This window comes from Tetrao urogallus, assembly GCF_951394365.1.
Source record: "Tetrao urogallus genome assembly, chromosome: 8".
Lineage (NCBI taxonomy): Eukaryota > Metazoa > Chordata > Aves > Galliformes > Phasianidae > Tetrao > Tetrao urogallus.
Window position 1 is genome coordinate 25,731,054 of NC_136821.1, and position 26,346 is coordinate 25,757,399.

The 26,346-nt window shown below is 37.2% G+C and overlaps 1 protein-coding gene across 1 annotated transcript; it reads left to right on the top strand.

Annotated features, from left to right (window-relative positions):
• Positions 1-1,822: 1,822 nt before the first annotated feature.
• Positions 1,823-20,067, top strand: TRAK2 (trafficking kinesin protein 2; the record flags this gene model as incomplete). The annotated part of the gene is made up of 16 exons (XM_079538826.1): positions 1,823-1,859; positions 2,758-2,952; positions 8,337-8,390; positions 8,923-8,993; positions 9,603-9,719; positions 11,002-11,211; positions 11,751-11,829; positions 13,390-13,520; positions 13,716-13,790; positions 14,654-14,791; positions 15,684-15,763; positions 16,369-16,569; positions 16,704-17,002; positions 17,343-17,618; positions 18,775-18,874; positions 19,389-20,067. The coding sequence occupies 16 exons, from the start codon at positions 1,823-1,825 to the stop codon at positions 20,065-20,067; spliced, it is 2,742 nt and encodes a 913-aa protein (XP_079394952.1).
• Between the last annotated feature and the right edge of the window lie 6,279 nt (positions 20,068-26,346).

The window sequence follows — 26,346 nt, forward strand, 5'->3', positions numbered from 1 at the left end:
TGGGGTAAGCCATCTGTATGGATGCTGGCATATCCCATATGTGAGGCAGGATTGCCATTGCAAACTGATTTATTACTGGCCTCAGGCTCTTAACAGTAGTCACAACTGTTGTAACACTGCATTGTCTTGTGACTGCCTCTGATCATTTCTCCTTTAGAGTGATTTGTATTTTCTAATTGGCAGCTTTTTAATATGGTTTAGAGTAGATATCATAACCACTGTTTATACAGCAATCTAACAGTATCAGGATTGAAGCTTGAATAACCAGAAGAAACAATAATTTTTCATTTTTATGCAGTTTTAGGCTGTTTGCAAGCATCTCCCTATTAACATTATCTGCTAATATGAACTATTAAACATTTGGGTCTCTATTTTTTTCTTCCTTCTGATTAATGTCTAATAGTGTATTGAAGTCCCTAAGAAGGACTTGCAAGGAAAGGAATGTAGCATTGGCATGTCTGGTGGAAAACAGAGCACAAAATCACCTTGCCTTGTGAGGAGATTGTTTCTTTTATCAATCATGGTTGCATCATAAGCACAGTTAGAACTGCTCTGAGGCTTTTAGTTTTTAAGCACTTGCTAAGTGCTTAAACTTACACTGAGAACACTGAGAAGTAAAACTCAAAGAATCTGATGACATGAAGCACTTCTTATGAACGTGCATTGCTATCTTAAGTGACTCACAGAATGGTTGAGATTAGAAGGGAACTCTGGAGGCCATCTAGTCCAACAAACCTGCTCAAGGCAGAGCCGTGTGGAGCTGCTTGCTTAGGACCATTTCCTACAAAAAAGATGACTTTTGAATATCTCCACAGTCTGTCTGGACAGCCTTTTCCAGTTCTCAGTTACCCTCACAACAAAACAAACCACAACAAAAAACGCTTCCAGTGTTCAGACAGGATCTCCTGCATTTCAGTTTTTGTCTATTGCCTCTTGTTCAGTAAAGGCAAATGCCAAGTCCTGCACCTCAGAATAAAACTATGTAAGCAGGATGTGCTGGGAGGTGACAGCCTGGAAAGAACCTTTGCCAAAAAGGACTAGGGAGTTCTGGTAAACAATAAGTAGACCATTAGCCAGCAATATTGCCTTGTAAGAAGGAAGGTCAACAGCCATCTTGGGTGACATTAGGAGGATCACAAGCTGGTTAAGGGTTGTGATCTTTCCACTGTGCTCAGTCATGGTGAGAAACATGTACAGCTGTGTGTTTAATTCTGGGGCTCTTAGTACAAGAGACAGTACAAATTGTGTGTCCTGCAGAGGTTAAAGAACTGGAGCATCTATCGCATGAGAAGAGCTGAGATAGAAAGCTCAGAGCAGAATCTTATCTGTGTGTGGAGAAGACATTTTTTTAACGCTACACTTAACATATGATGATGTAATGTGTAAGCTATTAATTTGATTAAAATGATTAAAATGATTGTTTATTTTTTTGAGTTAAATGGTGATACAGAGAAGAAATAGACTGAAAAAAATGAGGTCATATTAATCTCATTTGAAATGTGTTAAATTCTTGCACTCTTTGTTTTATTTTTAGGTTATGGCTGAGCTGAGGATCTTATGCAGCTTTTATGAAATAACCTATAGATGTTCCTGCTGATGAGTAGTGCCTCAGATGAAATGAGCATGTCCTAAGAGATTTGGAATAAGAACCAGTCAACAGAAGGGAACTGATGCCTGATTTGTTGGCGTCTCGGTAGCTTGATGGCTGTCAATTACTCTGTCTCTAAACCAAAGCCATCTTTCTACCAAAGCAATAAAGGGACAGTGCACAATCTGACTACAGAATGCAGTTTCCAAAGAAGTGAACTGTAAAGAAAGACTCATGAATTTTGATCACAGGATCTTGGAGAGCATCTCTGGTGAGTTGGAGAAATAATTCTGGTACAAATCTTGAATGTATCTAGTGTTTTACAGATCGCCAACTTGAAAACAGCCTTGCATTTCATATTAATCATTACTGGCATCTCTTCTATTGGAAGTTATTGAAGATAGCCTTCATCTTTAGCGGGCATGTTCAAAGGATAATAATTATATACCTTTGAGATGCAGTATTTTAGCAACTTAATGTTTTTGTTTGTTTTGTTTATTTGTGTTTGTTTGTTTGTGTTGTTTTGTTTTTCAATAATATCAAAGAGGAGGAAAAGCAGGATGAGTTAAATTTCCTGTTCAGAATTTTTAGGTACTGTGTTTTCATAAATCGTGATTCCAGATGTATGATAACAGAATTGTTACCATTGTTATCACATATCAAGTTGCCCAATTTCAAGGCAGCATTCAGTTGCTATTTCTAGTCACTTTTTAAAAATTTATATTAATTGGCAAACAAAAACATAAATGGAAGAAACAGAAAAATATGAATTTCCTTCAGGAAAGAGAACTGTAATCTTGCTAAAGCCAGTGAAACCTTACAAAATTGATCAGTAAAATGTAGATCTCCGTTTTAGTTCAATAAGCAGGAAAAGATAGAAACTGAAACTCATTACACGTATTGAAGAAATCAGAGGGAGTAATGGATAAAACAGCTTTGCAGGAAGCTTTGCAGTAACTCGGGAATGAGGAACTTGCAAATACTCTAATATCAATTAAGTATTAAATCAATAAGTATTCTGCTCATTTGTTCAGTACAGAATAATTATTTTCAAATCTACTGAAGATTTATGAAAGTATAGTAAATAGAATCTGTACTACTATAGCGTATACTAAATACATGGCGTATTTTATAGTTATGTTCTCTTACTGGTATTTAATCATTTTTAGATGTCTGCTCCACTGAGGACCTCCCTGAGGTAGAGTTGGTGAGCATGCTAGAGGAACAGTTGCCAGATTACAAACTACGAGTGGACTCTCTGTATCTTTATGAAAATCATGACTGGATTCAGTCTCCTACCCACCGTGGTCGTCTTCCTGAAATCTCTTCTCCGGTTCATGATGAGGAGACCTTCCGTTACATGAGTGAGTATATCCAGGCCGAAGGATTTTTTTTTCTTTCTTTTTCTTACATTTATTTAAGAGAAAAATGTAAATGTAAACTGATTAATGTTAAAAGTGTAATGTTCAAATTTGAACGTTTTAGCACAAGTGAAACAAAAAGCAGAGTTGAGAGGAAGTGCTTTTAGTGTGACTGCCATCCTTAGAGCTGAGCTGGCATGTCACATATCTGCCTGATCATTAGGTTTCATTTAGAAACAAGGTCAGAAACATAATGAAGGGAGAAGAAGAGGGGGGAAAAATTGTGCTAGATTATATGAGATGTGAGCAGTGTGGCATATGCAGCAATTCTGTTTTCAGAAGCATTAATGATGCTATGATTTTTATTTTTTTTTTAATGATGTTTGCCCTGATACATTTTGTCACTGTTGCTTGTAAGATGCTGTTAGATGTTTCTTCTGCGGATATAAATTATGTGAAAGCCAGGTAGGTGAATATTAGATCAGTGTTGATCACTGCCTTCTGGTTCTGAAAATAATAACAACTATTTTTTGCTACCAGTCAATTGTGATTACAGCAGTCCTTAAAGCTAGCAGATCATGAAGAAAACAATGGACAGCATCAGATCATGTGGAGAAACCATTAATATGTTAAAAATCAAATGGTATAGAAAGGTTGAAGAAAAAAAAAAAACCCTAAATGCTTACATGTCATAATTTCAAGTGTTTTTCATGTAAAAAGAGGAAAACACTGTAAGAGCTTTTAGATAAATCTACCCTCTTTGAACAAGGGGGAACGGCTTCAAGCTCAAAGAGGGTAGGTTTAGCTTGAACACAAGGAAGAAGTCTTCTACAGTGAGGGTGGTAAAGCACTGGAATAGGTTGCCCAGAGATGTGTTTGATGCCCCGTCCATGGAGACTTTCAAGGCGAGGCTGGATCAGGCCCTCGGCGACCTGACCTAGCTGTGTATGTCAATGTTTACTGCAGGGGAGTTGGACTAGATGGCCTTAAAAAATCTCTTCCAACTCTAAGGATTCTATGATTCTGCAAATGGCTAAGTCCTCTTTCTTCCACAGAATCATAGAATCACTCAGGTGGGAGAAGACCTTAAGATCATTGAGTCCAACCATGACCTAACCATACTACCCTAACTCTAACAACCTTCCACTAAATCATGTCCCTGAGCACCACATCCAAACAGTTTTTAAACACATCCAGGGCTGGTGACTCGCTGGGGAGCCTATTCCAGTGCTTAACAACCTTTTCTTTTAAAGTTTTTCCGATATCCAACCTAAACCCACCCTGGCACAACTTGAGTCCATTTCCTCTCATCCTGTCACCAGTGAGAAGAGACCAACGCCGCTTTCGCTGTAAGCACCTTTCAGATACTGGAAGAGAGCAATAAAGTCTCCCCTCAGGCTCCTCTTCCCCAGATTAAATAGCACCAGTTCCTTCAGTCTCTCCTTGTAGGGTGCATTCTTCAAGCCCTTCACAAGCTTTGTTGCCTTTCTTTGGACCTGCTCCAGCACCTCAGTGTCCCCTTTGTACTGAGGTGCCCAAAACTGAACACCTGGAGGAATGAACTTGGTATTTGGATTACTGTTTCTCTGTAATGATTACCTCTTCCACATACTTGCCACCTCTGAACAGGGATTTTTTGTCGTTTGTGCTTTCAGCCTCCACCCAGGGCGTATAGCAAATGATTAAATAAAAGTAACATATTGCCTTCTGCAAATACAGTATTCCATAATTTAAAGCAATCTTGTTATCAGTTGAACTTTCATTCTTGGAATTTTTTTAAACTGTGGAAAGTATATTCAAAGCCTTAATGATTATTGCTCAGCCTGTTTCTGATAACAGAACTGGAAAAACAAATGAATTTTGAGTTGAATGAACGCTTTCATAGTTCGTTTGAATTGATTGTGTGTAGTCAGTGGGGTGTGTACTATCCTCAAAGTTTTTTTTTATAAAGAGGTGGAATCAAAGTCTGTCAGTGCTGGTAGCAACTTGACATCAAATGTGTCTCTGGTCAATGCATGCATTTCCAGTGTGATAAAGCACAGAGCTCCAAGAGAAGGTTCTTCAGTGAACGTGAACCTGCATTTCCAATCAGTGAGAGGCAGGGGCTTTAAGCCATATATTATTTGGCAGTCAAGGTATTACAAAACTGGTGTTTTCCTCCTTCACCCAGCAAAAAGTTCTTTTTAGCTATAAAAATGTGTTCTGTGAAAATAGTGAGCTGCTTGTGAGAATTCTTTGGAATTGCTGCCATAGTTTTCCTGGCATTCTCAAAAGTGTTCAGTAACTATGACTGTAAATTTCTGTCTAAAACTGAATCTTCTGAATGAGTCCATCTTAGAATTTTGCATTTTAGGATTATGTAGACACTTCTGTATGTAAGATTCAAGTGTGGTTACCCAATCTGGATGTGAAATGCATCACATTAATTTAAAACATTTGTAGTTAGAGTTAATTCTGTATGTTAAATCTATCATTTAATTGGCTAGGTAGTGATAGAATAAGGGGTAACGGTTTTAAACTAAAAGAGTGCAGATTTAGGTTAGATTTTAGGGGGAAATTCTTTACTTAGAGAGTGAAGTGCTGGAGCAGGCTGCAAAGAGACTCTGTGGATGCTCCATCCCTGGAGGTTCAAGGTCAGGTTGGGCTCTGGACAGCTTGATCTAATTGCTGGCAACCCTGCCCATGGCAGGGTGTTGGAGCTGGACCCAAGCCATTCATCATCATCGTGATGATTTAAGTACACTGTTGTAACTGCCAAATCATAATATTCAAGATAGGCACAGTTTATTTTATGTTTGTCTGAGAAACTGTCCAAAGAGGAGTCATCATATGAGATTTTTTGAGCCTAATAACTTACAGGAAGATGCTGAGGTGGTCCCAGACAGGCATACAGAAACGCAAATCAGGATCTAGTTACAATCACATCCGAATCACTTGTTAGCTGAAGTTTGCATCTTTCTTATAATTGACTGAAATTGGGAGTAAGTATGATGATCATATTCTTGAAGCATAACTAGGGATTTTTATCGGTATCTGTCTCCCTCTCTCTATACGTGTATGAAAACATTATGGAAACTCTTTCCTAAAAAGAATGGTGAAGATATGATTTGCTTCAATTTGTAGTTGATATCTAAGGAAAAAAATAGCAGTGCACTGCTTACTTCACTTGAACTCCTCCTCCTTTTATGGCTGCTGCTGCCTATTAGAAGGTTGATCCAGTGACTGGGTGACTGCCACTTAACTAGTTTCCAGTGAAGTGGAGGAATGCTTTCTTTGAGACAGAAGAATACTTTTGCTTCATCTGTGGTAGCATAAGAAACCTAGAATTAGAAAATGTCTGTCCTTAGAACTACTTTGTGTATGTGAATATGGCACTGCATAACAAGAATATTAACCAAAGTGAAGAGTTGTTTGCAGCCTTCACATGGCAAGGTGAGTGAACAGATATGTGTGCTCATAAGAAAGTGGTGTAACAAACTTATGCGTAACTTTGATTCTGTACTGAAGGAAATTAACAAAGGTTGTGCGGAGATGAGTTTCAAAGCTGTTAGTTCTGAGATGTCATTTGCCAGAGGAGATAGGTATCTTTGTTTTTAGGAACCTATGTATCTGAGTAACTCTGCATGTACTTAGCATAGATCTTCATTAAGTTGATTTAGCAATGGGCAGAAACTTCCATCTGAAGTCGTCTGGTGGAACACTTAGCCACAGGAGAGCTGGCTGTAATATTCTACCTATAAGGGCTAATAGTTATTTTTGTGTGCAGTTGAATTTTCAAAATATTAATAAGCAAGGTAAGTGCTTTCTTGGCAAGCTGTGGAAATGACACAGTAAAACTTTCCTACAAAATGCGTGTCTTGCCACAGGTAAGTACTTCACATTTTGAGGAGTTAGTTTTCTATTTTCACCCCACCTTAAAATAGGATTAGTAAATATCACTGCTTGAAGTTCAAAGCTTGTTAATATTTGGATGGCGTTTGTTGGTTTTTTATGCTCACTAATCTACTTAGTAAAAAATATTTGACTTGTTAGTTTCATTCTCTTCCCTGTTAAACTATTACAGAAACAGTTCAGTAAATCTTATTCTTCTATATTGCTCTTTCCATTTTCCTCTTAAAAGATTAAGTTTCTTCATATGCTAAAATGCAACTTATTTTTTTCTGAAGCACAGACTTAGTGATATGTTTTGTGAGGTTAATTGTAGGCATTACCTTTGTAAAGGATATATATAGCTTACATAAAATACATTAATAAAATTACTGTGCACTTCAGTGTAGCTGCATTGTCTCATAACTGCATCAGCAGCCCTCAATAAGAACTAAGACAAAAACACTCTGAACCAGCACCACAACATACTTGGAGTGCGAATCAGGTTTAAACAAGGCATAAAATTATCAGAAATAGATGTAGACCATAATAATCTTATTTCACGATGCAGTGGTGATGGAATTAGTTTCAAAAGATGTTAATTTACACCTTCGGCTGAAGCAGTTACTTCTGTATTTATTCATTTTATATTGCTGCATTTGTTTTGCTTTCTTGATCACTATTCCAAGTGAAAATAGCAAATTTCTGTTGAACTTTAAGAGGCGTAAACATCCTTCACCTGTAAGATATCCTCATTTTGAAGAGAATCATATTTAAGTGGTTCCTTAAAATTTCCACAGAAGTTTTAGGAATAAAAAAGATATGCTTTACACATCTCTACTTTTTTTGTGATGGAGGATATATGCAAGTAACTATTCCATTTGCAGTGGTTGCTTTCTATACTGCACCACACCACTCTCACTCCCCCTCGCCAAAAGGATGGAGGAAAAATACGATGGAAGAAAAGAGACTTGGGTTGAGATAAGGACACTGTAATTAAAGGGGAAAAAAACAAACCCAAACCCAGCAGGCTGAAGAAACATAGGGTAAAAATAATTGTTATCTGCTTCCCATCAGCAAACAATGTTCAGCCATGTCTTGGAAAGCAGGGTTTCAGTACGTGTAGTGATTGCTCAGGAAAACACTTTCATAACAAAAGTCCCCCTTCTCCTTCCATTTCCTCGGCTTTTTTTTACAGTACAGAATATCCCTTTGGATAGTTCAGTACAGCTGCCCTGGTGGTGTCCCTTCCCCACCTCTTTTCCACCCCCCTGCCTACTGGGCTTTTTTTCAGGGTGGGAAGAAAGTCTTGATGCTGTGCCAGCGCCACTTAGTAATAGATAAAATATTGGTGTGTTATCAGTGCTGTTCTAGCTGCAAGTGCAAAGCGCAGCAGTGTATGGTCTGCCGTGGGGAAAGTCAACTCCGTCCCAGCCAGACCCAGTAGACTGTTGCCTTAAATTTTAACTCTTTTTCATCTTCTTTTTCTTTCTTCTGTCTTTCATTTTCTGTTACTATAGCTCTTATTGAACTTCCTCCCTCCTCCTTGTCTGGATCTTGCAAATTTTCACAAGGTAATTAAGAGTTTTCTTACTAGTGTCTTTTGTTTCTCAGGACAAGAACTAGAACAGGATAGGGATTTATGTTTTAGCACTGAGTTCTGTTCAGAATTGTCTTATGTTCTTCATGCCCTTACATCCCATTTTCAAGTCCTGCTTGTTGTGGATGAAGTCTTCAAGTGTTTTCAGCTATATTTGGATCGCATTACTCTCCCTTTGTCCCCAGCCTGGTGGATGATTTAATTGCTTAGCTATATTGAAGAAGTTGATCTAAAGATTCTTCACCATTTTCCAATTTTACAGGATATGTAAACACCTCAGCTTCTAGCTAATATTGCTGAGAGCTGCAAATACTCAATACCTCATTGAGATCAGTCTCTCAAATAAGCATTGTTTCAAACGTCTGAAGTTAAAATGCATTTTCATAACTCACTGCTAGTTTTCTCAACTGATTGCTGTATTTCTGCTGTGTTTTAGTTCTCTGCCTTCCCAGCAGTCCTCTTATAAATTAAGGTACTTCAGTAAGTGTGGTTTTTTCTCTTGTCAGTTCTAGGTACAGATAATATGGAGCAGAAAACCTACAGTGATGCTGATATGGTCAGACATCTGCTAGCTGAGGTATGTTCACCTCTGTAATGCTGTGTTAATGCATTTGAGGACATGTATTTGAAGAGGTTATTCAGCTACTGGAATCCTGCCTGATTCAGTTGTCTTCATGAGCTGCTTATCAAACACATGGGTCCTGAGAAGCTGTCTAGTCAGTTGCATCATCGTAGGAACAGAATTTAGCTAAACTATGGATGCCTCACAGGGGCTGGCAAGTAACAATGAAGAAATAGCTTTCTTCTTGGCTTTTACCCTCTCATCACTATTCCATTTAAGCAGTCTGTTCTGGAGAAGTTGTTACTTGAAAGACAACAGAATTGGGCATATGTGAATTCTTAGAATAATACAACAGAGCCTTCAACCTCATCAAAACTATACCTAGATTAGGTGCTGTTCCCCTCTTATTGAAAATGACTATGCAAGGGAAGCACAGTTAGGGATGTGTTCTGGATCAAAATGAAGTGTTAATCTTTTTTTTTGACAATGTTGAAGAACCAATGCATTTGACAGTGGAGCTCTCAAAGCGATGATGCATTAAACAGTAACTAAGAAAATCAAAATTACTATGAATTTACACTTCATCTGATCGAAAGTAGACATTCATTCGCTTTTCATGTGCAGAAAGATCGGGACCTGGAACTGGCAGCACGAATTGGACAAGCCCTGCTTAAGCGAAACCATCTGTTGACGGAACAGAATGAAGCACTAGAAGAACAGTTAGGACAAACTCTAGATCAAGTGAGTGATTCTTTTTCTTTTGTTTTCTTTTTTTCTTCTTTATATGATGATGGAAATGGGATTCATAGAAATATGTTATTCCATTGTGAACACACAAAATTGCTACTTTCAAACTATGTAGTGTACTTCGATATCATCCTCCTCATTGTCATAGTTCAGTCAGCTTTCTTGGGCTAAGGGTCAACTATAAAGTCTGCACATGGTGGTTACTGAGAAATTGTTAGGTGCAGGAACGTTAGGTGCTATTTGTGATATACTTAGAGCAAAATTGCGCTTTTAAAGTGTTTGTTTTGACATAAGTCTGATATTTTGGTTTTAAACTAAGAATATAATAATATAAATAAAAATAGACTATGTAGTTGACATCTGTTGTGACCTTTTATGTAGCAACTTCTGAAGAGAAGAAACAGTCAGAAAATGAGTTGACTTAATGGATTGCTTCCATTTAAATATAAAACAAAAAAAAACATGCAAAGGGAGTTTTGTTCCATATCTTCATTCCCTTTTTTCGTAATTCTTTATTTAATCTTTTCTTGATTATTCTTGCTTAAAAAATATGTGTATGTAGTTGTCAACCTAGAAAGTATCCCAAGTTTTTTTTTGTATTTTTTATCTTTGGGGACAATATGTGTAGGCTGAGTAATAGTGAAATAGTTTCAGCTGCGTGTGTTAAACACTATGCTGGTAATAAATACATACAGTCAGCTGTAGGCCAGCACGGCTTATTTATTCACATAAAAATATCAATAAGCAAAATTGAATCTGTCTTAACTTGAGATTTGTCTCATCTCTTTATTCCTTTGTCCTACAGTTCGTTTATTATATAGACTGGTGCGGACCATTCTGTGCACACACAGATATCTACTGGTTCTTTTCTCCAGAAAGTTACAGTGCAGAAAAAGTCATAAACAAAAAGATACTAGCTTGTTAAAATGTAAGATATAACAAGGCAGCTGGAAAATTATTTTAAAGTAAATTGTTCTTAAAAAAAAAAAAGAAGAAAAACAATAGTAAGCTGTGCTGTCCATTCCTATATTACCTTAAATTTTCAGTTTCCTTTACAGTGCTAAAACTATGATTTTGTGAACTTTGTATAGGATACACAGGGCCTGGATCTTCTGTGCAAGTGTGTACAAATTGATCGTGACCAGTGAGCAGTTTTTAATCTCATGTTAGAGTAGAGCAGTGATATGCAGCCTCTCAATTCTTGGGATAAATAATATAATGTAATACTGTTTAGCTAAACAGTAGTTCACAAGCTGGTAATCTTCTTTTGTGCTAGGTTAACCAGCTCCAGCATGAACTGTCGAAGAAGGATGACCTGCTTCGTATTGTTTCAATTGCTTCTGAGGAAAGCGAAACAGATTCTAGCTGTTCCACACCGCTTCGTTTCAATGAGTCTTTCAGTGTATCACAAGGTCTCTTGCAGCTGGATATCTTGCAAGATAAACTCAGGGAGTTGGAGGAAGAGAACCTTGCTCTCCGATCGAAGGTATAGCTGAGTTATAGTATGTGCTATGGATGCTGGATATGAGATAAATTAGAACTGTTTAAACATCTAGCATCTGGGTTTCTCTTTAAACATACAGGTGTTTTGTTTCATTGCATACACGTCATATCCAACCATGTTTCCTCCACTCTCCACATCCTTCTCTTTCCTTCACTACTATTATGTTCAAAGCCTCTACTCCTATCACAGTGCCTTTATGTTGTATGTGAATCCACGTGACCATACAGCTGAAGAATATAGATGTATCAGACCCTTGAGTGTTTGTGACATGTTCTGGTGTAAATCTAACTGCAATTAATAGCAGTATTTTGGAAATTTCTATGTGTTGGGATGACATCTTAATTTGGCATTAGGGATTGAATAAACAAATCCTTATGAAGACAAAGAGAGGGCAGATTCTTCACTTGCAGCAATGTCCAAAATAAAATTTGTAGCATTAACATATATATATATACATATATATATGTACATATATATATACATAAACTGAAATGGGAAGACTAATTTTTTTTTTTTTTAAGGCCTGTCATCTGAAAACAGAAACCATTACGTATGAAGAGAAGGAACAGCAGTTAGTTAATGACTGTGTCAGAGAGCTCCGTGAGTATCCAAGTTGTATCTTGCAATAGCAAAACAGTACTTGAATACCTGCTGCCTAAATTTTCTCTTGTTCATCCTTGAATTAAAAAATGAGCTTCAGTAATTTCTGCCAATTTTTTGAGTTTTGCTCTTTTACCGAGTGCAAATGTCTTTTGTTCTGTATTCCGTGAAATTTCATTGTGGTATTCAACTTCAGCACAAAACCTCGTGTTTATAAACCTAAACTGAAGACTGCAGACACTGGAAAATAGATGAATTTGAATTGGCAAGTGTTTTGATGTATCTGGAACAGTTGTTTAAATTTGCTTTGAGGACTACTTACTTGCAGGGAGTGGCAGCTGTTCTGTTACTTAGGGGTTTTTTTGATGATTGTGTGTGTGTATATATATATATATATATTTTTAATCAGTAGTCAATTTATATGGTCTGATTCTTTTGTGCATAATAAGCCCCCATATTTTAAGTTTGCTTTTTTGTTTTTGTATGCAACCACCATGAAGAAGACTGGCTGTTTCTTCTTTTTTAAGATAACCATCAGTTTATAAGTATGAACTGATACCTGGGTAGTTGTTAATTTACTATTTTGTCTGTAGAAACTTATATCCATTGCAAATAAATGTTTATTTCTTAAAACCTCTCCATTTTTCCTTCAGCGAGAATGTTCATGAGTTCTGTTTTGTCTAACTTCATAGCGTACACAGACTTACTATCCAGTTTAGGCTCTCAGAATCTTCTTCCACAGAGTGCCTACTGCACAGCTTTAAAATTTGTGTCTTCAGGAAAGTGATCCTAACTATTGACATCAGATGCCTATAGGCCCTCAGACAGGATTTTATCCTGTAGCAAACCTGTGAGATACAATAATCACTATCAATTAAAGATAATTTACACTGCTTTAAAAGATAAGTATTTAGCACTTCTAGAGAATCATTTTTTTAAACTCAAATTCCATTAAGACTGATTTTTTTTTTTTTTTTTTTTTTTTTTTTTTTTTTTTTTAAGAAATAAGATTTTTCTTGCTCTAAGGTTATCTTCTTAATCTGTAGTCTGACCTTTTATGCAAGGTAGATCGTACTTTATTATGACTTTGTACCCATGCCCTGAAAGCATAGCAAGAAGCTATCTGTATAAAATACTTCAGCCTTTTGAGGTGCTTTGTCACTTTTCTTCAGGAAATGTTCAAAGAAAATAAGAATAACCACTGGAAATTGTGTGCAGTGGGTCCTTGGGGAACAGACAGTTATTAGAATCAAAAGATAGATTAAGAGGTGTATGCTGTATTGAGAAAGTGTGAAAAAATCTTTGTATACAGAAAATGGTAGACTTGGAGCCTGCTTTCCTCAGCGTATTCCAATAAATCTAGTGTTGACTATGGATCCGTGTGTCACTTGAAATAATTTGTAGTGGCTTGTCTTGGTTATGTTATGGTTATTGATCCTATCTTTGCTATGCATATCAGTTTCTGCATACTCAATTTTCAGCACGTTACACCTACATTTGAAGTTAACTTTTTCTTTTAATTCCTTAAAGCCATTGATTGAGTTGCTTTTATATTTGTAGGGCAAACAAATGCTCAAATTTCCAGAATAACAGAGGAGTTGTCAGAGAAGAGTGAGGAACTGGTCCGCTACCAAGAAGAGATTTCATCCCTTTTGTTTCAGATTGTTGATCTTCAGCATAAACTCAAAGAAGTAAGGGACTGCTGATGAAGTGTGCATGCATGTGTGTATGTGCACACAAGGAGATGTGTGTACTTGCAGTGGGTGAAAATAGACTTGCAAGGTGGGGGTTACATCACTGTGACTGTTTCAGGAAAGTATGGCAGAGAATCAACTCTCTCAAGGAAATCAGCTAAGAAAATAATAGACACCTTTTTGTGCTTTCAGCATGTGATTGAGAAGGAAGAGCTGAAACTTCACTTACAAGCTTCCAAAGATGCTCAGAGACAACTGACAGCGGAGGTACTTACGGTGCACGTGCACGTTTGTGTGTATAACAGAATACAAGAGAAATAAAACTAAATGGACAAGAACAGCTTTCTTCTTTTTAATTATTATTTATTTATTTTAAACTTATTTTTTTATTCATTTTTTTTATTATGGTAGGAGCCAAATGATAGGAGGAAAAGAATAATTGCTTTGAACCATACTTTCGTGATTCATAAGAGTCTGAAAGGCAAAGAGGATGTTCCAAGTAGATAGATCTTACTTATTTGTCTTAGTTGTTATGAAAAAAGAATGCATTAATATGAATATTACTGATTACATCAACAGTGCTGTAGCTCGCTGTAGCTTAAGGAAATTCTCTTCCTTCTTTTGCATTTGTAATTATGGTATTTGCAGGTGTTTTTATGTACTTTTGGTTTTAATTCTGTACTCCTTTGAGTCTTAATTTGGACTTTGTCTGTCACCACTGAAATTAGTGTGAGTGTTATGCTGAGTGTAGTCATAGAATCATTGAATGGTTTTGGTTGGAAGGGACTTTTTAGATCATCTGGTTCCAACCCCCCTGCTATAGGCAGGAATGCCTCCACTATACCAGATTGCTTACAGCCCATCATCCAGCCTGGCCTTATGTGCTTCCCCTGTAGAGGTGCTCCAGCCCTCTGGTCATCTTCACGGCCCTTGACTGGACCCACTCGTAGAGCTCCATGTCTTTCTTGTGTCTATTATTTTTTTCAATTTTAGATGTTAGCATGTGCTGTGTAATAGTGGAAACATGGTACTGAGTCCATCCCATCTGTACAAGTTACTCAGTTTCACTGCGTCTTTTTGTTTTGCTTCTGTTGGAGCTTAATGGTATCTTGTCATCTTTTCTCTTTCAGTTACATGAGTTGCAAGATCGGAATGCAGAGTGTTTGGGGATGCTGCATGAATCTCAAGAAGAAGTGAAGTTGCTGCGCAGCAGAGCCAGCTCTGTTGCTTGTCTCTGCCACCCTCAGGCATGTGGAACATTTCCTGTGGTAACAAATACTGCTGCTATGGTGTATACCTACTGGCACAAATGGCCTGGAGTAAACAGCTGTTACCTGCAGTGCAGAGGGAACCATTTTGTTATAGGCAAAGAAGCTGAGTTTTTCATTTTTTTAAGGTGTACACTTCTGAGTGTACACCTTTCATATTTAGTAAATGAATCATTCACTTGCCATTTTATGATATTAGGATGGCTTTTCCTTTTTATGTGACTTTTATTTTAAGTACAGAAATTGGTATGTTCAGTTGTTAGCTTGGTTGTGCAAGTATATTGTTAAATTTTATAATTTGACAATACTTAAGAAACCATTTTTTTTGGGAGTTCAAACAGCGTTTTTTTCCTTTAAGTATCTTATGATGTGCTTTTATGTCCTTATCTCCTTATTTTGTGAAATTGAACTTTAAGCATAATCAGAAATGTGTTAGACTAATTGAAGATAAGTAAATCAATGGAAAAAAAATGTTAAAAGCTTTTATTTTCTTCTTAGTATCAGGAATATTCTGAATAGTGTATCACAAATTTCTGGGCCGTGCTGGGATTTTGTCAAGTTTTGGTTTTTCATTCTGCTTATACAGAAACCCTTGTATGTGTTTGGACCTTGTAAGAAGTGCTCTTACCAAGTGTTGTTTAATTTAAGAAGCCAAGAGTACCAAGAAAGTACATTTTGCTAATGAAAGCTGAACAGTTTTATGTAGATGTTATTATGGTGTAAAACTTACTTCTCTCCACCTTCAGAGACTGGAAGGTCTATGCATTATACTCTGTGTGAAACATATCTATGAGGAAAAAAATTGAAAATTTTCAAGTATTTTGAAAGATGTTTTCTGCTAAAATTATTGTATTTAATTTGTCAACTCTTCTGGTTCTCTTTTTTTCCTTAGGATTCCCTTGCAGCAGAAATTGAAGGGACAATGCGGAAAGAATTGAGTCAGGTTGATGAATCTCTCCTATCCAAGCAAAAGTATGTTTTCAGATATTTTGTGACATTTCAGTACTTTTCCATATGCTTATATTAGGTAAGGTGAGCTATCTGGAAGTCTATAAGTGTGAACTTTCATTCTACAGTAAGTTTTCTATATAGCTTTAAAAAAAAAAAAATTAGCTGGTAGACTTTTCAACTTGGAAATCTGTTATTCTTAATTGTTTCCATGAAGAAGCTGGAAATTTGCTAAAAGAATGTTATCTCATTCTTTGATTTCTGAAATATTTTTATGCAGATCCTCTGACAAGCAGCACTAGTTTTGTCATTTTGACTACTTACAGAAAAATTATCTGGCAAGTGATATTAGAGCTTAAACATTGATAACAATTTCTAAAGCTCTGAAGGTTTATTTCTGAAGACCATGTTTCTGAGCAAGAGTTAAATATAAGCTTCTAAAATTTCTCAGATAGTTATCAGTAGAATGTTTTGTTCTTCCAGGTCAAAGTAAGCAGTAATTCTGATATTAGTAGAGGAACATTTTAGGTAATTCTGTTCTTCTGTAGCAAATTTGTTGCACAAAGCTTTATTATCCTTTTAGAAATGTTTCTGAAACCCATATTTGTTTCCTTGCTTTTTTTCTGCAGGAGTCAACAGAAACGAGTATTTGACACTGTCAGGGTTGCTAACGTTACTCGTAGCCGCTCTTCTTCTTTTCCTGCTCCATTACCAATCCCTGGATCTAATAGGTCAAGTGTTGTTATGACAGCAAAGCCTTTTCAGTCTGGCTTACAGATGGAAAGCCATGCACAGATGATCCAGAGGAGCAGCTCTGAGAAGAATTTGAAGTAGGAAACAGTTTATTATTGTCTTTCTAAACTGATTTACTTAAAACTGAATCCACACTGGACCCTTGCTATGTAAGAGAAAAATATTGAATTTAGTGGTCTCCATATCTGTTATTATATCTTGTTTCACACAGGGGCAGACATAAGCCTGGCCAGCCAGGAACTCCTGGAGACAATGACTTAGTCACAGCTCTGCACAGGCTCTCTCTCCGTCACCACAACTATCTGAGTGAAAAGCAGTTCTTTGAGGAGGAGTGGGAGCGCAAGATGCATTTGCTGAATGAGCAGAAAGAAGGGGCTAGTGGTTATAGTACACCAACAGAAAGTTGTTTTTCCTTGGGTACAAACTCAGAATTCACCGATCTCTCTGCCAGTTCCAGTAACCTCCGTGTCCTCCTACCAGAAAAACTGCAAATTGTCAAGCCCATCGAAGGTAAGCAGAAGATCTTCCTCCTTCTGTCAGCAAAAAAAGATTTGATATTCATTTGCCAACTAACTCATTGTGTGTATAGACAGACATGATGATAATTAATAAGGAGAAAAAGCATTCTTGTTGGCTTTGTGCCGACTAGCTCATCAGTATCACTTTGTATTTGGCTTTTTTACATGGCGCTAAATGTTCGGCTTTTTCTGGCTCTTGGTGTCACCATCCAAGTGCTCTGTGTGCTTCAGCAACGGCACCAGATGGCTGAAATTTTGCGATCAAGTGTTCTTGTAACTTGATGTAATAGTAGGTGTTGGCTCTCTGAAACCATTCTCTTTTGTCGCACCAGGATCTCAGACCCTGTTTCACTGGCAGCAGCTTGCTCGACCCAACCTAGGCACCATACTTGACCCAAGACCAGGTGTTGTTACAAAAGGTTTTACCCCTCTGACCGATGATTCTGTGCACCGCATCTCTGACTTGGAGGAGGATGATGAAGAAGGGGAAGGAGGTATAACGTTTCAAGTGCAACAATCCTTCCCGGAGAAAAATAAGTCTGCAGTGGCAAAACCAGTGTCAGGGATTTTCCTGTCACCTATTACTTCAGTAGCAGTACCACTCACTGGTAAGAAGCACAGTGATTTTTTTTTTCCTCCTTTTGTATGCTGATTTCTGAGGTTTTAATGCATACTTGATGCCTTGATAATTGTAGCAGTTTACAAACTGTCCACCCTCTGCATTCGAGTCTGCAGTAAATTTGTTAGGGAGACATTGTCAATTTCATCTACATGCTACAAAATATAGTGCAGGGGGTTGTAGAAGGTGATGTTTGTCTTCTATGTCAGTTTTTTAATTAGGTGGTACAAGTCTGCTGGAAAACTTAGCTGGGATAAGGTTATATTTGAATAACTATATGCTAAGCAGTTATCTTATAAAACAATTGAAGATGACCAGTATCTTCCATTTAATTATCAAAAATGTGCTACTTTTGTTAGTAAAAGGTGTAAAGCTTAGATTTGTGGAAAACAGGGCCTTAAAAGGTGAGGATGGATATCCTAACATTAAATTTGTATCAAACCCCTCATGGGAAAATTCGTGTTGCAAACACTGATCTTATTTTTGTCAAAATACAAATCCCTAAGGAAGGCTGATGTCAAAGAATGGGAAAAACATCCCTGCTTTCTCTTGGCACATGGGCTTCATCACTGTTCATGTGCTGAGCTCTCTGATTGCAGTGTGAGCTTACAGACCAACATTTTTTATCAGGGCTCTACTATTTGTTAGGTTTTATTTAGTTTAGGAATATATCTCCAATAACTTAGTTTTCTGCAGAATTCTGTACTACAGTAGTTCAAAGTGCTAGTTCAAATGCAACTTAATACACATGGTGTAGTTTCTTCTAATTCTTTTCATCTTCAGAGCATTTTATAAAGGCTAGATAGAAACTTGTGCCTTGTTTTTTGATTTAAGTTGGATGTCCGTATTTCTTGTACTGCTAGTTAGCTTCTGTGGTTTTTGGTGTTACTAACATTTGAAAAGCATTATTTCAGCTCATCTTAAATGAGAAAAAACAAAGCAAGAAAGTTAAATGGATTTTAAAATAAACTAATAGTAGAATCTTTTTCTCAACTGAAATAGCTGACTTTGAGACAATACTGTCTTTGTTATCCCTTAAAAAAGATAAATATTAGCAGTGACAACATCATCTCAAACATTGCTTTCATTAATTATGATTTGTCTCTACTTTTAACCTCATGGGATGTTAATTCTCCACATTGCAGCCTTGAATCCTGGCAAGTGTCTGTCTTCGACAAATTCCACGTTTACTTTCACTACCTGTAGAATCCTTCACCCGTCCGATGTCACCCAAGTTACTCCCAGGTATGGTGACTGCTGACATCCTAAGAGTTGCTGCATAGAATTAAATGGTTGCATTCTGGCTTTTGATATATAGACAGGTTTTAAAAAAAATACCAGGATATTTAGGCAATGCATAAAATGTTATTCATTTACAGGGGTTGCAATTACAAAGGGGAAACTTGAAATTCTCCAGAATAAAACAGGAGTGGTTTTTTTTCTTTCCTTTGGTCCTTTTTAAAAAAACTAAGCTATTGCTTAGTGTTGTAACAATTATTTTTGTTTCCTTTCTCCATGTTCAGACATTAAAAATTATACATGAAAGATAAATGCTTTGGTACATACATTAAAACCCTTTTGTGAATCAATACATTCCAGATATTTTGCAGAACACTAATAGTGAATCTACTAATGCTGAAACTGTCAAAAATATCAAGTTTACTTTTTTGTGAACCTTTCGTATACTAAAAAGCAAATATAGAGCCAAGCTGTCTAATGCATATATCTGTGTATCTTCTTTGTTTCACTTTTGTTTCAGCTCTACGTCTGCTCCACTTTCACTTGGAAATAGTGGCAAGAGCTTTGGAAACCATGTAGTGAGCACTCCAGCCATGTCTTACAGGCTTAGTATTGGAGAATTTCTCACCAACAGAGGAGATTCAACTACTACCCTCAGCAGTACCAGCAGTCTGGCTCAACTCTTGCAAGAGCGTGGCATCTCTGCCAAGGTTTATGATAGTCCCCTATTAGATAAACTGCCTCTGCTACAGCCCCCTCGTACAGTCCCCGTTCCTTCTACTCCACCGAATTCTCCTTCACATTCACCTTGTCCTTCCCCTCCACCGTTTGAGTCTCGAGTGCATCACTCAGAAAATTTCCTGGCTTCAAGACCAGCAGAAACATTCTTGCAGGAAATGTATGGCCTAAAGCCCTCCCGTAATGCTCCAGAAGTAGGCCAGCTGAAGATGAACCTGGTGGACAGGCTGAAGAGGCTGGGTATTGCCAGGGTCGTCAAGCCCCCTGATACACAGGACCACAAGAAGAATCAGGGGGCAGAGGTTAGCTTGCGAAGGCCAGACTCGGCTGTGTTTTTAAATGCAGGTAGCAACTTAATGGCAGGACTGAGAAGAAACCAGAGTCTTCCAGCCATGATTGGAGCATTAGGAGCCCCAGTCTGCACACAGTCAACAAAAATGGATATCCTAAAAGAGGACTGATTGCTCTGGACACTGGCTTAGTAAATAATTCAAGAGGGATAAGCATCCAGTACAGAAAAGGTTAGGTGTGTTACAGAAGAGTTGGAGAAGGCATGTGCATGTTAAAAGGGGTGGAGAGAGAAGTGATAGGGTCAAGGAGAAAAGAACATTACTTGGGTCTGGGAAAGAAGGCTTTTGTGGAAGATAAGAAAAGAAACAAGAAACCAAAGCTTAGTTTTGAGATCTCTCCAGCATCTGTCTTAGCTTAAGTAAAAATCCCACTGTAGACGTTTTCAGTATTTTAACCTTTTAAACTGTACTTGTAGAACTGTCTTGCAGGTGCTGTTCTATTTTTTCTACCATATGGCTATAGTATTTATAATTTGTTAGCAGTCAGGCTTATCATTTAAATACGATATTAAGATAATAATCAGTCTGACCAGCACCATTTGTCCAAGTTCTTCTCTGTAGCAAATACAAAAACTTGGAACTACTTTAATTCTAGTATTTTCTAGCTCAGAAACTGCTCTTTTGAACTCCCCATGTTGAGAAGCAGAAGTGAGAACCTTTAATTTGACATTTGAGCACAAAAATAAATGATCAGGATTTGTTTTTTTGAAAGAGTGCAATTGTGCTAGTGAGTTACTCATGGAAGTTAATTTCTTTCTAGAGCTTCTGAAGCATACAGTGGAAAGTGCAATGAATGAGAACTAAGAAGAATAAAAGTATGTATTAGGGTAAAAATTTCAAGCTAAGAGATCTTTTTTTTTCACATACAGAGAAAAATCTCAGGCATGTTTCAATATTGCAAAAGGAAATAAAAACTAGGTGCTTGATTCAGAGTTTATTTTCGTTTGGCATAAGCAGAGAGCATTTACCTAAATGCTTGAAAAATAAGTAATCTGAATCTTGACAGCTAGGCATTCTGTATATTGGAGACTTTGGCAGCAACATCATGCCTTTTGTTCAGATATTCCTGATTTTAGGCAGGATTTTGTTTGAAAGATTTCATTAAGATCAAAATTTATCATTCTGTATTCAGAAAATGGAAGATGAAAGCCAGTTTTCTTTTGTAGCATTTTATGAATGCAGATCAATTTGGCCTGTGTTGAAATCATGTTTGAATGATGAAAAGTGGCTCTGACCTTTGTTCTGAATTAACATTGAGGCAAACTTTTTGTCTCAAAAGAAAACACCACTGGAGAAATCTGGTTCCAGAGTGACATTCAGCAAAGTATTATTGCCTGTCCTGCTTTTTGAATTCCTTCCTGACCAAGCTTCTAGTCATAACTGAATAATCTACAATAGATTTAAAATGTATCTTAAGAATAAATATTTGTCCCACATTCCTTGGGGGAATAGATCTTTGACAGTGATCAGAATGGAAACAGGTTCTTAAATCTGTTTGTGATTTTTTTTTTTTTCAGTGCACCTGACCTATTTGAATGATTTTAAGGTTTGTTTCCATATAGTTAGTTAGAACAGCTAGTGTTTGTTTACCTTGGCTGTTAGAGTGTATGTGGGACATAGGTGGCATCTTTCTGGATGTATGGTGTGAAGCACTGGCATAATTACACTGATTTGCATTTGGCATGTGGCACATCCACACCTTTGTTGCTGCAGGATTGATTGGAGTAGGGCAGGAAAAGAAAGCTTCTTAAACTGATTATGTGGCCTTTCTGCTTTTACAGCCCTATGGATCTCATGATGACTCTGATATAGCAGTCTTTTTTTGTAAAAGGAAAAGGACTAACCACTTCAAACTTGCACAGGGACTCTCAGCAGAAATTTGTCTGTCAGCAGCGCACAGAAGTATTCAGGAACTCCTGGAGTTGCCTTTTGCTCTCTAAGAATCTTATGAAAGGTGAATTTTATTTGAAATGCTATATACGGGTTAATTTGTTTTTTAAATGAAAAATATTTAATTCCTTCATGTAAATATTTGTTTGTACTTCCTTAAGTGTTCACTGGGCCTTACCTAGCTAAATAAGGTAAGAATGAAAGAGCTGGGGGGAGATATTCTTGCTCTCCAGTTAACTAAGGAACGAGTTGACAGACGATTAGTTTGATATAAACAGGGAAGTATATGACGTGTCAGAAGTCTGTCTGTTTTATGTACGCTTATTGTAGGAATGCATCTAAGAGACAGATAATTTTTAAAGGTATTTCACTGTGTTTCTAACTAGCTTCATTACATAACTCCAGATCACTGCGTGTGTTATCAGCAGAAAAAGGAAAATAAATTAAATCCAAATTCCTTTACGTTTTCATTAAAAGCTATGTAATAGCACATTAATTAAATGCATGTTTCTTTTCAGGACAATTCCATTTTCTGTAGCCTAGCAATAGGGACTGATTCCATTCAAATGATATGATAGATGCTGTGAGGTCTGTTGGTTGCTTTCTGTAGGATCATCGGATACTTACACAAGCAGGAAGATGATCAAAGAGTTTGAATACTGTTGTGCTTGTATCCAGTGTTTTGATGCCGTGGTACAGTACTTTTGAAATTCTGTTGTGCATTTTGTATATGTGTGCCTAGCTTGCAGCAACAGGGAAAGTTGCTACATCTTCCAAGTTTACTTCTTGGTGCCAAAATCAAGCAGACAAACACATGTATTTCTGATAACATACTAAAGTTGCCATTATTCTAAGAACTCATTTGGATTCCATTGTCTCCTGCAAGAGGGGAAATGAACTTGGATGACTTAGGTAGCTGAGATCTTTCTCAAGACCTTTTTGTCCTGCACAGATGTGATTTGGTTGAGTGAATTGATGGAGAATTGCGCTTGTAAAACATTCTGCTACCTTGCAAATTTGAGACAAAAAATAGATGCTGCAAAGAAAAGAAGTGCCATGTTTGTGAAATTTCAAGACACTGGAAAGGAAAATTTTGTGGTGTCTACATTTATTCAGGTTGGCTTAAATCAAGTACAAGTTTATAACTTTCTAGTTGTACAGGCATACGGTTCAAGCTTCACGTGTTTGATAAACTTGGAGATACCTGCACACTCAAAATACCTGTGGGCTGATGAAGTCAAAAGTCTACTGCTGTCAAAGAGCATTACAGAGGGAATGAGGATAATAGGTTTGAGCCTCTTTTGGCTGCTACACAAAGGGATTACACACAATGTTTGAACGGTCTGGGAACGTTTGTTTTTTTCCATCTGCTTTTTGCACCTCCTGTTGTTTCATGGTGGAATGTAAATTTCATAATAAACATGTATAACATGTCCTTTTTCAGTATGTTGGTCATCTTGTGTGGTTTCTTCCAGATGCCATCATCTGTTCTGCAGTGTTATTTAGTAAAATTGAAATTAGAGCTTTTTGACAGTTGGCTAGAATTTAGTGATTGGTGTACAGACTTAGTGAGTTGGTATCTGCATAAGTATTGCATATAAAAGCTGTCTTAGAAATTGATTCCAAAACTTGATCAGGCTGTGCTAGTCTGTTTGCAGTTGTGCTCATACTTAAGCAATTAAAGGAAATATAGATGTGCAATACAAGTTGTGGTCAGACTTTGACTGCAGTTTAGATGTGTTGGTTAAATCTAGAAAACACCCCTTAGTATGCTGCTTTTGGAAAAACATTTTACTTAGGAGTGATAAAACTTCACATAAAATCACAAAATGCTCGTTAGCTTCTAAGCAGAATATTTGAATGTGAGCCTCAATTGAAATCAATGTGCATATGCTTTCTGGTACTACAGCAGCTAATGCTGCATTCTTCTAGCAATATTGTGGCAAGTAAGAAAGAAGCAGAAAAGAGAATAGACTACTCTGCTACAATTAAGTATCTATCTAGGTCAGTGGCTTTGTTTGCATTTATTTTATGTGCTCCTATTTGGACATATATATTCTTCCCTTGTTTTTTCTTCAGACCTCCAAGGGAAGATTGCTTGAGCTTTTTACAGGAAAGTGTGTGATTTCCTATCCCAGTTAACTGTATTTTTATTAGGCTTCCTCTGTGTTTGTGATAAAGTGGGAGCAGAGACTGAAACCAAGCTACTTATCCTTGAAGAGTACTCCCTCTGTGCACGTCTCATGAAATTCCATATGCACAGAGGTGCCCAATTTTTGCCTGCAGCTGTGCGTACCTCCAACACATGTCCTTGCACCTGCTTTTGTGGCAGAAAGGCTCAGATTGTTTTCCTAAATTACTTCCATGGTACAGACTGGGAACAGCATTTATTACAATTAATAGGTTTTTACTAAAATTTGCCTAATTTAATAACTGATAGTAGAACACCGCAAAAAATTAGGAACCACCATTATCCTACGGTAAGTATCTTCTATTTATTTAGCTTGCTATCTTTTCTGACATGAGAGGGTGGCAAAGGACTGGAACCCTCGTCTGACTGAAGCTGACTTTTCAGCTCAGCATTTCATATGCAGAAGATTGAGTTGGACGTCCTGAGGAGAGATTCTTCTCCTACAAGTCTCTGCAACTGTTGTACCTACAGGTGGTTAGGCAGGGTCAAGCCAAAAGATAGAACGCCTGCATTCTGCATTGTAAAAGAAGTTCCCCAAGTTTGCTTCACCAACATGTATGCAACTTAGATTGTTGCCTAATATTCACCATATCTACGCAGCTACAAAACTGTACATCTGTGTAAGAAATGGTGATCTATGTAGAGCTGCACTACTAGAGTAATACTACTGCGAATACACATGAGGATAAAAGAATGGCCTAACTCTCTGTGAAATTTAGGCTATTACAAACTAGTCCTGGGTGATGGTTCTAACAGTCTTCTCAATTAAAACAAAACAACCAAACAAAAAAAAACAAGGGAAGCAAGGAGGGAGTGAAGAAAGCTGTTCTTGGCAATTGGTAGTACTTGTTTGTTTGTCACCTTAACAATTTACTGTTGTTTGTATTTACTAGTTGTGATGTTGATATACAAAGAAAAAAATTTACAATGAAAAAGATTTACAAAGATTTACAAAGAAAAAAAAAAAAGAAAACAGAACTTTTTCTTCTTTTCTTTGCAAAGAAAGCAAAATATCTGCTGCGGAGAGAAGCATCAAGAAGAAAATTACATCAGTTGAAGAAAACCACCAGCTCACTGCAGTTTATCTCTGTGATGAAAATGTTACTCTAAGGTAAGCACTGCAGAATTAGTGCGAGCAAACAACTGACACCAATGAGAGTTAGTCTAAAATGTGCAAATGTTTACCTCACTGTGTGTGCTGTGGCCTCTATGGCTGTCCACTTGTAACTTATTGGTGCACTATCCCACTGGCAGGGGTGCTTGTACAGGTAACTGCAATACATGTGCCTCAGCAGCACACACAGACCCTTCAAAACCTTACTGGTGGTTGTTGTTGCTTTACGTATCTGTTACAAGACCAAGAGCATTAGAAGTAGAGAGAATTTTGTTTTTTCTTCATATGCATGAGTGTAATTAGTCTGCAGAGCTGCTGGGATTCCTTGTAAATCAGTGAGATAGTGGCTTTATAAGAGGAAACCAATTATAAAAGAGTTTGAAAGGGCACGTATTTAATTCCTATTTGAAAAAGAGTTGCCAAACTGATTATGTGAGGAGATTCCTAGTAAGACCTTGCTTATGAGATGCATTTATCTTGCTGGAAAATTCCCCCAGATTTTTTATATCATGTTCTCCTGGGGAAATTATTTCCCTCAGAATAGGTAACTGTAGTTGCTGTAGTTTTTTTCCTTTAATTCTTAAGAGTTGCCTATACAATCATGCTGTCAGATTCTTCTAATTTCAAATCTCTGGGCTCACTTAAATTTTGTCAGCAATACAAGCTTAAAAGACATTCCAGCCTCTACCCAAAGGAAAGAGAACTGTGCAACTTGTCATTTGGCTGTAACTGGTCCCAAGCTGGCTGATCTGCAGTGTGACAAGCAGGACAGTTAGAATAGCAGGAGCCCAGGGCATATGTACAGAACAGAACGTTGCTGAAGAGTACAGGTGTGATGTAAAAGGTAAAGTACTGAACAGTATGCGTGGAGAGAGAATCTTGGATGAAAATCCAAAGTAAAAAAGGTCACACTGGTAGCAAAGAGTGAAGAAATATTCAGCAGAGGAATCTAGGGGATTACTTACATTCCAAAAATGGTTCAACTGAAGACTTATCTAAAATCAGCTATATAGTCACCTACATTAATATCGTTACTGTGCACATAGTAATCAGAGGAGGTAATATGTCTTTAAAGAGCTGTTCACTTATCTAGTAAAATCTTTTCTTGCTATGCCTACAACAGAGACTTAAAGTCAGCAAGGTGAGTGAACATAAGCGTAATGCTGCACCTATGCAATTGATTGGAATGTTAAGA